Genomic DNA, 12,153 nt, shown 5'->3' with positions numbered 1-12,153 from the left:
TGGTTACTATCCCTCATTACAGCCCAACCACGTTCAAGGGACAAAGCGGCAGTTCAAGAGATAATGGTTGAAAACAGATGGGGTAACCTTCTCCCCCTAATGATGTGCCTGAAGACAAGGAGTGTCCTCATCTCATCTCCCCATTCCCACAAACTTCGACTCTCCACTGACAAAACCCCCCTGTCTCACCTATAGGCCTAATTATCTCAAAACAAGGGCAAATGCCCTCCCCAAATGACAAACGTTTCTCAACCAAGACCTCAGATTTCCGCTGCCCCTGGATAAGAGTCTCCAGCCCCTGGGGAAGCAGAGAAAAATGGCCAGGTGCACCCAGCTCTCGATTCTGAAGTTAGATATTTCCCGCAAATATCACGAGCACAGGCTTTTCATATCTTTTTTGCGAGAGAATGTTTCCTCAGTGGACTGGCTTACTCCCTCAAAAGTAACCAATCTGTTTCACTTTTCAAGTCTCCCGACTTGGCCTCCCTCCGCTTCGGCCTTCCTCCTGCTGTCAACACAGCCGTTTCTCCCGGAGATCGCCCAACGCGCGTGGCCAGGCGGTTAGGGCGGCCAACGGTTTTCTAACGCGAGGGGGGAGCGCGGGAGGAGAGGCGGGAACCCGCCGGACCCAAGGGAGCAGACGCAGGGCGGGGCCAGAGCTAGGAAGGATCGCGAAGGAGCTGGGAGGCCCCGCCCTTTCCGTAGATATCTCTAGAAAACCGCGCAGGAGCCCGAAAACAAAGAGTGCGCACGCGCGGCGGCAGGGCCCGGGCATTTTGCTGCGTCACCAGCCGCCGCCCGGCCTCACCACCCCTCGCTCGCACGCACGCACGTTCATTTTCCGTCCTCGCGCCCCTTTTCCTACACTTTCCTCTTCTCCCCGATCGGAGGAGCCGCTCTCTCCGCGCGGTGCATTCTGGGGACCCAGGTCGAGCCCGCCGCCACCGTCGCCTGAGGGAAGCGAGAAGAGGCCGCGACCGGGAAGAAAACGCCGGAGTCGCCACCGGAGTAGAGTCGATTGCCCAGCAGCTGCCGCCGGAGAGGCCCGCCCACCCGTTCGCCCGTCCCCCCTGCCCCGTTCACGATGTGAGTGCGACACCCCGCCGAAGGAAGGTCGCCCCGGAGGGAGGCCGAGGCCGCGCAGGGGGCTGCCGGGAAGCCCCCCCCCCCAACCCCCCGCTTTCGACCCCCTCGGCTTTCTCCCTTCTGTGGCGGCAGTCGTTCTTTCTTGTGGTGGGAGGTCCAGTATCCTTGTTCCGGTTACCGTTGGCGGGTGGAGGACATTTTTCCTCCAGATGTCCGCTTTCCCCACCTCGGAACGGTTCCTCGCCTTCCCCGCGCCGGAAATCCCACTTTTCCTCCTTTGCCAGTCCTGGTTACTCTAACTCCGTAACTTAGCCTTAGGCCTTACTCTTCTGTGAGTTTTCTGCCGTGCGGGCTTTCTCAAGGCGCGGGGCCTCTTGGATAGCCACTTCGCTTTTGGGGCAGTCTGGTTCTGCCCCTCGGTGATGTTGGGACCAGGCCCTGGGCCAAGTGCACCTGTGGTGGGTGCTACCAGAAGGCTGGCGGTGCTCCCCGCAGAGCACCACGCGGCCTTCCGCCGTGAGCGACAGTACTGCTAGGCAACTGCGGGGAGGTCACACCGTCCCCACAACTTATTTTCCTTTCCGGGGTCGTGATTTCTTGGGTATGGACGTTTCCAGGCCTCCTAACTCCAATCCCTTGAAAGGGGGGAAGCTTGCCAAAACTCACCCTTGTCCATGGCTCGAGGAGTTAGCATTGAGCAGGTCGTTCTGCACGTGTCGAGTGGAAAGATACTTGTGGACGTTTTCAGTGTTCTGCATTAAACTTGAGGCGAGGTTGCATTATCCTATTTTAATTAAGGGTGAAATAGGTATGTAGTTGCCTTTTTGTTGCCTTTAAGAGCTTACATTTATTTACGTTGAGGTGACAAGGATTTTTTTTTTTTTTTTAAGAATTTTAGTTTGATGATGGTAAAGAAAAACCTTAGTGATTTTTTTTTTTTTAAACCTAATTAAATTTTTGGCACTCCCACTTTCAGGGCTTACATTCTTTTCAGGAAAAACTCTGTCTTTCCAGATGTGAGAACTATCGGTTTTATAGGATTTTTTTTTTTTTTTTTTTTTTTTTTGGTACTAACTGCTCCCTGAGAGATACGTACAGAGAGTGATTGAAAGGTAACAAGTTTAATTCCTGTGAAAAGTAACGCACTTCCAAAGGGTTACTTAATGATACTGATGATGATTCTATTGGGTTAAAGGATACGCTGCTGTTGGTTAATGATGGAGAGCAAGCCTCTGGAACACAGTATTGTGTAAAGGGGACATCTAGAATTTTGGAAGGGTTGCCCCTCCCCATTGGTATTCAATATAATATCTTTATGTAAAGTAGCTTTCACTTTTCTTTGGAAAAGCTTTATTCCAAAAAATGTAGGATTGTTAGTCTTTTTTTTTTTTTTTTTTTAACGTTTTTTATTTATTTTTGGGACAGAGAGAGACAGAGCATGAACGGGGGAGGGGCAGAGAGAGAGGGAGACACAGAATCGGAAACAGGCTCCAGGCTCCTCCGAGCCATCAGCCCAGAGCCTGACGCGGGGCTCGAACTCACGGACCGCGAGATCGTGACCTGGCTGAAGTCGGACGCTTAACCGACTGCGCCACCCAGGCGCCCCGGATTGTTAGTCTTAAGGTGCCTTTTATATTTTGAAACTCACTGAGGAAATAAATGCTTAGGTAAGCTGCCAACTGTTAATAGACTAATGTAGCCAAACAAAATACCTTTTCACTAAGAAATATGTTTAAAATTATTTGAAATATACTTTTGGGAGGTCACATGAAATAGTTAAATAGAGACGTTAAGTAAATAAATTCAAACCTCATGGGGCGCCTGGGTGGCGCAGTCGGTTAAGCGTCCGACTTCAACCAGGTCATGATCTCGCGGTCCGTGAGTTCGAGCCCCGCGTCAGGCTCTGGGCTGACGGCTCGGAGCCTGGAGCCTGTTTCCGATTCTGTGTCTCCCTCTCTCTCTGCCCCTCCCCCGTTCATGCTCTGTCTCTCTCTGTCCCAAAAATAAATAAAAAACGTTGAAAAAAAAATTAAAAAAAAAAAGAATAAATAAATAAATTCAAACCTCAGATGGAAAGTGTAACAGTCAGTATTCCAAAAAGCAGTCTAAGTTACAAGAATGCTTTCAACCTGAGTGTTTTGAAGAGACCACATAAATCTCCTTTTTATTTTTATTTTTTATTTTTTTTTTTTAACGTTTTTATTTATTTTTCAGACAGAGACACAGCATGAACGGGGGAGGGGCAGAGAGAGAGGGAAACACAGAATCGGAAGCAGGCTCCAGGCTCTGAGCTATCAGCCCAGAGCCCAACGCGGGGCACGAACCCGCGGACCGCGAGATCGTGACCTGAGCCGAAGTCGGACGCTTAACCGACTGAGCCACCCAGGCGCCCCATAAATCTCCTTTTTAAAATAAATGCCATCTTGCAAATTTAGGAGATCTTGTTGAACTAATTGTATTCAACAAACTTACTGTTTCAAGAGGAGTATTATGAATCTGTTATTTGAGTTAGAAAAACCCTTCAGTGGGTCTTCCAGTCCTGGGAAGAACCTGGCTTATTGATAAGGATCCATTTGTTGATGTTTGATATAAACATTTAAAAAAATTTTTTTTAAGTTTATGTATTTGTTGAAGTAATTTCTACCCCCCAGCTTGGGGCTTGAACTCAACACCCTGAGATCAAGAGTCATTCATTCGCATGTTCTGAACACGATATAAACATTATTTTAGATGTGGAGAGAGACTTTTACGTCTGGATGTTTTAAGGTCTTTTTTTTTTTTTCTCATTTGAATACTCTTTAGTAGTGATTGTCTAGGTACATTTTTTTCGATCAGGTTTTTAAGGTTTAGTCTAATAGTTTACATAAAAACTCAACCTGATTTTCGAGAAGGCTGAGATTTTAAGACCTCTCTTCTTCAAACTAGGGTGGGGGAGAAGGGAGGTGTGCTAGTTAATTGTTACTGCTTTTTTTTTTTTAAGCTATTGTAGTTCTAATTCTTTTTTTTTTTTTTAATGTTTATTTATTTTTGAGACAGAGACAGAGCATGAACGGGGGAGGGGCAGAGAGAGAGGGAGACACAGAATCGGAAGCAGGCTCCAGGCTCCGAGCCATCAGCCCAGAGCCCGACGCGGGGCTCGATCTCATGGACTGCGAGATCGTGACCTGAGCTGAAGTCGGACGCTCAACCGACTGAGCCACCCAGGCGCCCCTGTAGTTCTAATTCTAATTTGAACTCAGTAACCATAGATAGAAAGTAAAATGTTTTTTTAAAGGAAAGGTTTTTGTTTTTATTTAAGTTTTTTTGTTCTTCTTTTTAGTAATCTCTACACCCAACGTGGGGCTCGAACTCAGGACTCGGATGTCAAAGAGTCCCATGCTCCTCCAACAGAGCCAGCCAGGAGTCCCTGTTTTATTCAGTTTTGAGCTATTTGAAGTCATTCTTTCAGTGGTCTTATACTTGAATTAATAAATTGTCCAGAAACATATTGTGACTGTCTCTAACATTGGTTGAAATCTTGAATACTTCGCCATCATTCAACTTTATAGAATTGAGTCCTAAAAACAAAATCATTAGTTTTTCTTTAGCCTCCAACATAAATGGTAATAGTGAGTATATGCTGTATGGTTAATTTCTGTAGTTAAGGAAGAGTAACTGATGATGGTTTTTGTTCAGTGTTGATTTCTTAACCACTGTAACCTAGCAACTGGATTTTCTTTCTTTTTTTTTTTTTTTTCTGTGCTTAGTTAGACTTTAACTAGAAAGCAGTAGAAACTGGAAGGGATAAATCAGTGCAGACCAGTATGTACTGTTAATTAAGATTCCCATGTTTAATTGTATTTTCTGTTTTAAAATCTTTTTTTTTTTTTTATTTATTTATTTTTTTAACGTTTATTTATTTTTGAGACAGACCGAGCATGAACGGGGGAGGGTCAGAGAGAGAGGGAGACACAGAATCTGAAACAGGCTCCAGGCTCTGAGCGGTCAGCACAGAGCCTGACGCAGGGATCGAACTCACGGACTGCGAGATCATGACCTGAGCCCAAGTTGGACGCTTAACCGACTGAGCCATCCAGGCGCCCCACCAATTACTTTAAATATTACCTTGAGCAGTAGTATGAACTCCTTCATATTGTAGTCCAAAGTCAAAATGTGCTATTAGGGATTTTCTTTGCAGTAGTTAATCTTCACATGTTGTCATACTTTATTGCTATAAAGTGTTTTCTTTGGGCCCTTTCTAACTCAGCATTTTAATTATCTTTGTGTACTGAAAGGATCTAAGTCACAGACAGGTGTTCTTAAAATTTTTAATATGTATTAAGTTCCAGGATCTAGTTTTTCAAATACTAATTCACACAGTGCTAATTAGTATGAGGAACTGTCCCAAATAGGATTGGAACTCAGGATTTCTGACAGAAGCCTTATTTTTTCCACTTTACAAAAAGGGAGAATAATTTTCCAGGTGAAACTTTTAATTTCCAAAGAAATAACTATATCTCTGTAGTTTTGCTAATATCGTCTAAATTGTTTGTTAAACCTGTGTCACTTCTTGACATATGGTTGTGGAGCCCCAAGGCTCTGAAATTTGTGACGGAGGCAGTGAGACATTGACCTTGTTTGAATTTTATTTGTATGAAGAAAAATTGTTGTGTTTGCTTTGAGGATGTTTAAAGTGATGTGTGCACAGAAGTAGGAATGTACGAAGGTTGGAGTTGGATGGAAGAAAGGCACTAAGTTTATCGGGGGAAATCCTGTTTTTAAGAACAGCTTTCTTTCATTTTTTTGTTTTAAATTTTTTAAGTTATATATTTATTTTTATTTAAAAAAATTTTTTTAATGTTCATTTTTTGAGAGAGAGGGAGACAGAGCATGAGCCTGGGAGGGGCAGAGAGAGAGAGAGAGAGAGGGGGAGAGAGGGAGACACAGAATCTGAAGCAGGCTCCAGAGAGAGCGAGAGAGAGAGAGAGAGAGAGAGAGAGAATGAATCTGAAGCAGGCTCCAGGCTCTGAGCTGTCAGCACAGAGCCCACGTGGGGCTCGAACTCAACCATGAGATCATGATCTGAGCCGAAGTCATTTAACTGACTGAGCCACCCAGGTACCCCAAGTTTATTTTTTATTTTGAGAGAGAGAATGCCCAGCGGGCTCCACACTGTTAGCACAGAGCACAACATGGGGTTCAAACTCAAGAACTGTGACATCATGACCTGAGCCAATGTCAATAGTTGGACTGAACCCACTGAGCCACCCCTCACTTTTTTTTTAGAGTAGGAATTACCAAATAAAGGAACTAGTATAGAGGTTTCACAAGTGTTCTTGGTTTACCCCTTTTTTGTCTTAGTAGGGTGTGTGTGTGTGTTTATGGTGTTGGCCAAAAGGAATAACAGTTCTGTTTATTAGGTAGCTAGGTCCAAACAACTTAAGTAATTTACCTAACAGCCTAGTTAATAGTCTTTCAAAAACTAATCCACGAAAGTTGAAATAAGTAGCTTCTTTTATAATCACCATTTAGTAATGGAATATGTATGTGTTTTGGGCATGTGTACCTTTTTCCCCCCTCAATGTCTATTTTTGAGACAGAGCATGAGCCATCGGGGCAGGGGCAGAAGGAGAGAGGGACAGGGGATTCAAAGCAGGCTTCATGCATTGACAGCAGCGAGCCTGATGTGGGGCTCGAACTTCCAGACCTTGAGATTATGCCTTGAGCTGAAGTCAGATGCTCAACTGATTGAGCCACTCAGGTGCCCCGGCACTGCGTAACTTATACCTTGAAGTCAGATTGGATACTTCCATTTCAATTTCTGTTTCCCGCTGCTTTTTTTTTTGTAGCCCCCCCCCTTTATTAAATTATAGCAACCACCAGAAATACAACTGTGCAAAGATGAAGGTTAATGGAGAGGGATGTAGTGCAGTCTACCTTGAAACTGAACCACTTGGTGTCTTGAATGAGATTGAGTATCACTAAATTTTTCTCAAACTTAAAATCTCAGCAGCCCTCTTAAGTTTCTCATGGTGCCCTGATGCACCTTGGCACATAATTTGGAAGCCACAGGAGTAGCATGTGTATTCAGATCACCTTTCCGGAAAGTTTTACGTGGTGGTACAACTGATGTACAGATGATCTGAAAGTATGAGAAGCAGATCTTGGGGTTTCTTTAAGGAAAGAATATGTGTGTAAGAGACTGGTTTTAGACATTTGTAGACAGGGCTTTTGAGGGAGGAAAAACTGCTCAGTCTATGAACCTGGAACTACTTTTTTCCCTTTATATAACAGAATTTCATGTTTCCATATCATTCCTCACTTACTACAAAGTGAAAAAGATTTACCACTGTCTTGATTCCCTTTTGCAAATGATAGACTAGTTTAAGCTAAGTTGAAAACTTAGTTTTAGAAAATCAGTAATTCTGAATTTTATAACATCTTTTTATTGCTGACTTTTTTTCTTGATTTTAATGTTTTCATCTGTAATCTTGATATTTAAAGATACTTAGAGATGTATTAAAAAAATGAGTGAATCTAGTCTTTAAGAAACTTCCTATTTAATAGAAATATGTTTATTCCTAAACCTAGAAGATATTTACTTGATTATTAAGCTCTAGTAAAAAGCTAGTTATTTGATTTCTGTTGTTTTATCTTAGAATTCAAAGTGATCTTTTAATTCAGACAAATAATCATGCTCCATTAACAAATTTATAAGGGGAAAAAAAGAATAAACTTGTAAGGAAACTGTCAATAATTAGTTAAGTACAGTTGATCCTTGAATAACACTGGTTTGAATTCTGTGGGTCCACTTAGGTAGATTTTTTTTTACAATAAGTACAGTACTGTAAATGTATTTTTTTTTTAAGTTTATTTATTTTGAGGGAGCACATGCAAGGGAGGGGCAGAGAGAGAATCCTAAGCAGGCTCTATGCTGACAGTGCAGGGCTCAATCCCATGAACTGTGAGATCATGACCTGAGCTGAAATCAAGAGTCAGACACTTAACCCATTGAGCCACCCAGATACCCCATAAATATAGATTTTATATATATACACACACACACACACACACACATATATACACAGACACACGTGTGTGTGTATATATATATATATATATACACACACACACACATACACATATATATATTAATGTTTATTTTTGAGAGAGACAGAGTGTGAGCAGGGCAGGAGCAGAGAGAGAGAGGGAGACACAGAATCTGAAGCAGGCTCCAGGCTCTGAGCTGTCAGCACAGAGCCCAACGTGGGGCTTGAACTCACAGTCCATGAGATCATGACCTGAGCTGAAGTTGGCCACTTAACCAACTGAGCCACCCAGGCGCCCCGTTTTTTTAAAAAAGTTTTTTTAATGTTTATTATTTTTTTTAATGTTGAGAGAGAGAGAGAGAGAGAGACAAGAGCATGAGTGGGGGAGGGGCAGAAAGAGAGGGAGACAGAGAATCTGAAGCAAGCTTCAGGCTCTGAGCTGTCAGCACAGAGCCTGACAGGAGTCAAACACACGACTGTGAGATCATGACCTGAGTCGAAGTTGGACACTTGACTGAGCCACCCAGGTGCCCCTAATGTTAATTATTTTTGAGAGACAGAGCAAGCAGGGGAGGAGCAGAGAGAGATCTTGTGATTTTTCTTAACATTGTTTTTTCTCTAGCTTCTTTGTAAGAATACAGTGTATAATATATATAACATGCAAAGTATGTGTTACTCGTGAGGGTCTGATCAACAGTAGCTAAGTTTTAGGGGTCATAAGTTCTTGGATTTTCAACTGCTTAGAGGGTCCCTACTCCTGTGTTGTTTTTTAAAGCTCAGCTGTGCTGATAACCAGAAAATGTTATCTTTTTTTGTTTGTTTGCTTGTTTTTGAGAACTTGTCTTATGATATATTGCCTGTTTACACATTAATAAAGGCCACTAGTAATGGATCCGATCCCTTTACCCCCATATTTCTTAGGAGATTTTTGGACTAAATTTCATCTAACTTGAATTGTAAGCTTTGTCTATTTTGTTCATTGCTCTGTCTCCAGAACAATTCCTAGCCCCATGCTTAATACATATTTATTTATTGAATAACATTCAAACTCTAAATGTATTTTAGCTGTTAGACTTGTCTACATGAGGCCATTTTTTTAAGTTTCAAGGAAGCAGCTCATCTCCTGCACAAGTGGAGGAGGGGCAGAGGAGAGAGAATCCCAAGCAGCCTCTTTCTCTCAGACCCATCCTTCACCATCAAACTCTTCATGTAGCACCCCTACATGAGGTGCTTGATGGTGAGAGTTGAGCATAAAAGGGGTCTTTTACTAGTAGTCCTGTATTCTGCTCTGTCACATTTGAACCAAATTCAACTGTATCTGCTATAGATTAGAAAGTAGATCAGTGGTCAGTAGTTGAAAGATAAAGCTGATGAGAGCTACTTATAAATCAACTGATTTTATATTCTGTTAATTGAGGCTTTGCTGTATTTTGGGAAACCTGGAAAAGAAGTACTACTAAATCAGTATATATTCTCCAAGTACATTTGACTTCTGAGTCCTTTATTTTGGGAATATTTATTTTGGGAATCGTTTATTGGTTATGTTTTGGATACACTATCTTTCTTAATTGTGGGTAATTGCCATTAGGTTCCCCTTTAACTGATTCTGTCCTACCTCCTCCCCAACAGTTTTTTAAAATAAGTTTATTTATTCTGAGGGGCAGGGAGAGAATCCGAAGCAGGCTCTGGGCTGACAGGCACCCACTGTTTGATTGATTTCTTCAACGTTTTTTTTTTTGTTTGTTTTTTTGTTTTGTTTTTTTATTTATTTTTGGGACAGAGAGAGACAGAGCATGAACAGGGGAGGGGCAGAGAGAGAGGGAAGACACAGAATCAGAAACAGGCTCCAGGCTCCGAGCCATCAGCCCAGAGCTTGACGCGGGGCTCGAACTCCCGGACCGTGAGATCGTGACCTGGCTGAAGTCAGACGCTTAACCGACTGCGCCACCCAGGCGCCCCTGTTTGATTGATTTCTTAATGAGACCATTAATTAAAGATAAAACAGATTAAAAATATTTTTGCCTATTGGGGCTCCTGGGTGGCTCAGTTGGTTAAAGGGTACAACTTTGGCTCCAGTCATGATCTCATAGTTCATAAGTTTGAGCCCCACATTGGACTCTCTGCTTTTAGCACAGAGCCAACTTCAGATCCTCTGTCCCCTTCTCTTTGTGTCTCTCCCCTGTGCACACGCCCTTGCGCGTTTTCTCCCAAAAAATAATATATATTTGCCTATTTTATCATAAAGGTTATTGTTAATTAGCATCTTTGTATCACATTTTTCAGTTCCTTAAATACTTTTACAGAAGTAGAACTTTTTTTAAAAAATTGTCGTTATTGCTATTTTCTCCAGTACATTTGTCTGTATGTTTTAACCAATTTTTTTTTTTAATGTTTATTTTTGAGAGAGTGCAAGTGGGATAGGGGCAGAGAGAGGAAGAGGATTTCAAGTGGGTTCCGCACTGACAGCAGAGAGCCAGATGTGGGGCTGAAACTGGAACCTTGAGGAATGTCCCATATGTTGGGGAGGGGGTTAGGTTTTGTTTTGTTTTAAGTAGGGGATTATTTACATAACATATGCAGAAGTGAAAAAAGTTTTTACATCCATAGGTATTTACTATTAAGGTGAACTGACAGACTTGGACAGTGGTTACAAGTTTCGTCAATGTTAGTATAAGGCTAGAGATAAATCCAATATAATTAGTTTATGAGCTAGTGTTCAAGCTAAACCTGCTCCTCTTTTGGTTACTAGAAAAAAAGGGACGTGAGTTTCACAGAAGACAAGCAGGATTTCAAAATCAAGCTCTCTTCCAGTTGAGTGAATATATGTGTTTTTTACTGGTTTTTGGTTACGTGTAGGGTCCCCTCTTGTATTTTTGATAGTTGAAATCAGCATTACCTAGTAAATGCTAAGCTTTGCAGACCACAAATATCTCTGTCCTACATGCTTGTTTTTATAACTCTTTAAAAATATAAAAACCATTTTTGGCTTCTGTGCCAACCCCTGGTTTAAATGATCATTTAATTTTGTTATTTGGAAAATGATTGTATTAGCTTGCATAACAAAGTACCAGAAATGGGATGACTGGGCCTCTTCTCCTGCGTCTTCACAAGCTCTTTCTTCTGTGTCCTAATCTTTTGTAAGTACACCAGTCATGTTAAATTTATGGCCCACCTTAAAATTTCATTTTAAAGATTCTCTTTCCAAACCTATTACTCACATTCTGAAGTCTTAATGTGAATTTGAGGAAAAGAAAAAGATCTCTGGTTCCAGTGTCCTCAATATGAACAAATTAAAGAGTAGTGTACTACTTGGCTTTTTATACAGCCATTGTAATAACCATGTCACCATTAGTGTGCTTGTCTAGAGTTTATTGAAATACTATTTGTAAAATGTTTTGGGAAAAGAATCCTCCTGTTAACTAAGTGTAACACAATTTCAAAGTTAGACTTGGTTACACTTAAAAAGAAACTAGTCCCTGCTAGAATCATTTAATAACTTTTTTTATATGAAATTTATTGTCATTGGTTTCCATACAACACCCAGTGCTCATCCCAAAAGTTGCCCTCCTCAATACCCATCACCCACCCTCCCCTCCCTCCCACCCCCCATCAACCCTCAGTTCTCAGTTTTTTAAGAGTCTCTTAGGCTTTGGCTCTCTCCCTCTCTAACCTCTTTTTTTTTTTTCTTCCACTCCCCCATGGACTTCTGTTAAGTTTCTCAGGATCCACATATGAGTGAAAACATATGGTATCTGTCTTTCTCTGTATGACTTATTTCACTTCCAGTTCCATCCATGTTGCTACAAAAGGCCATATTTCATTCTTTCTCATTGCCACATAGTATTCCATTGTGTATGTAAACCACAATTTCTTTATCCATTCATCAGTTGATGGACATTTAGGCTCTTTCCATAATTTGGCTATTGTTGAGAGTGCTGCTCTAAACATTGGGGTACAAGTGCCCCTATGCATCAGTACTCCTGTATCCCTTGGGTAAATTCCTAGCAGTGCTACTGCTGGGTCATAGGGAAGGTCTAAC

General features: G+C 41.8%; 1 protein-coding gene across 2 annotated transcripts in view; it reads left to right on the top strand.

The window, feature by feature from the left end:
- Nucleotides 1-753: 753 nt before the first annotated feature.
- Nucleotides 754-12,153, top strand: part of PTGES3 (prostaglandin E synthase 3) — a 22,218-nt gene continuing 10,818 nt past the window's right edge. The window contains exon 1 of one of the 2 annotated variants that reach the window (XM_049627390.1): nt 754-1,086. In XM_049627390.1, coding sequence (XP_049483347.1) covers nt 1,085-1,086 — 2 coding nt within the window. In that variant the 5' untranslated portion in view covers nt 754-1,084. The remainder of the gene's footprint in view (nt 1,087-12,153) is intronic. The other variant, XM_049627389.1, reaches the window with a different exon arrangement.

The sequence above is a fragment of the Panthera uncia genome, chromosome B4, assembly GCF_023721935.1.
Source record: "Panthera uncia isolate 11264 chromosome B4, Puncia_PCG_1.0, whole genome shotgun sequence".
NCBI classification, from domain to species: Eukaryota; Metazoa; Chordata; class Mammalia; order Carnivora; family Felidae; genus Panthera; species Panthera uncia.
Note: the sequence above shows the minus strand (reverse complement) of the source record. Positions and strands in the feature narration are given on the sequence as shown.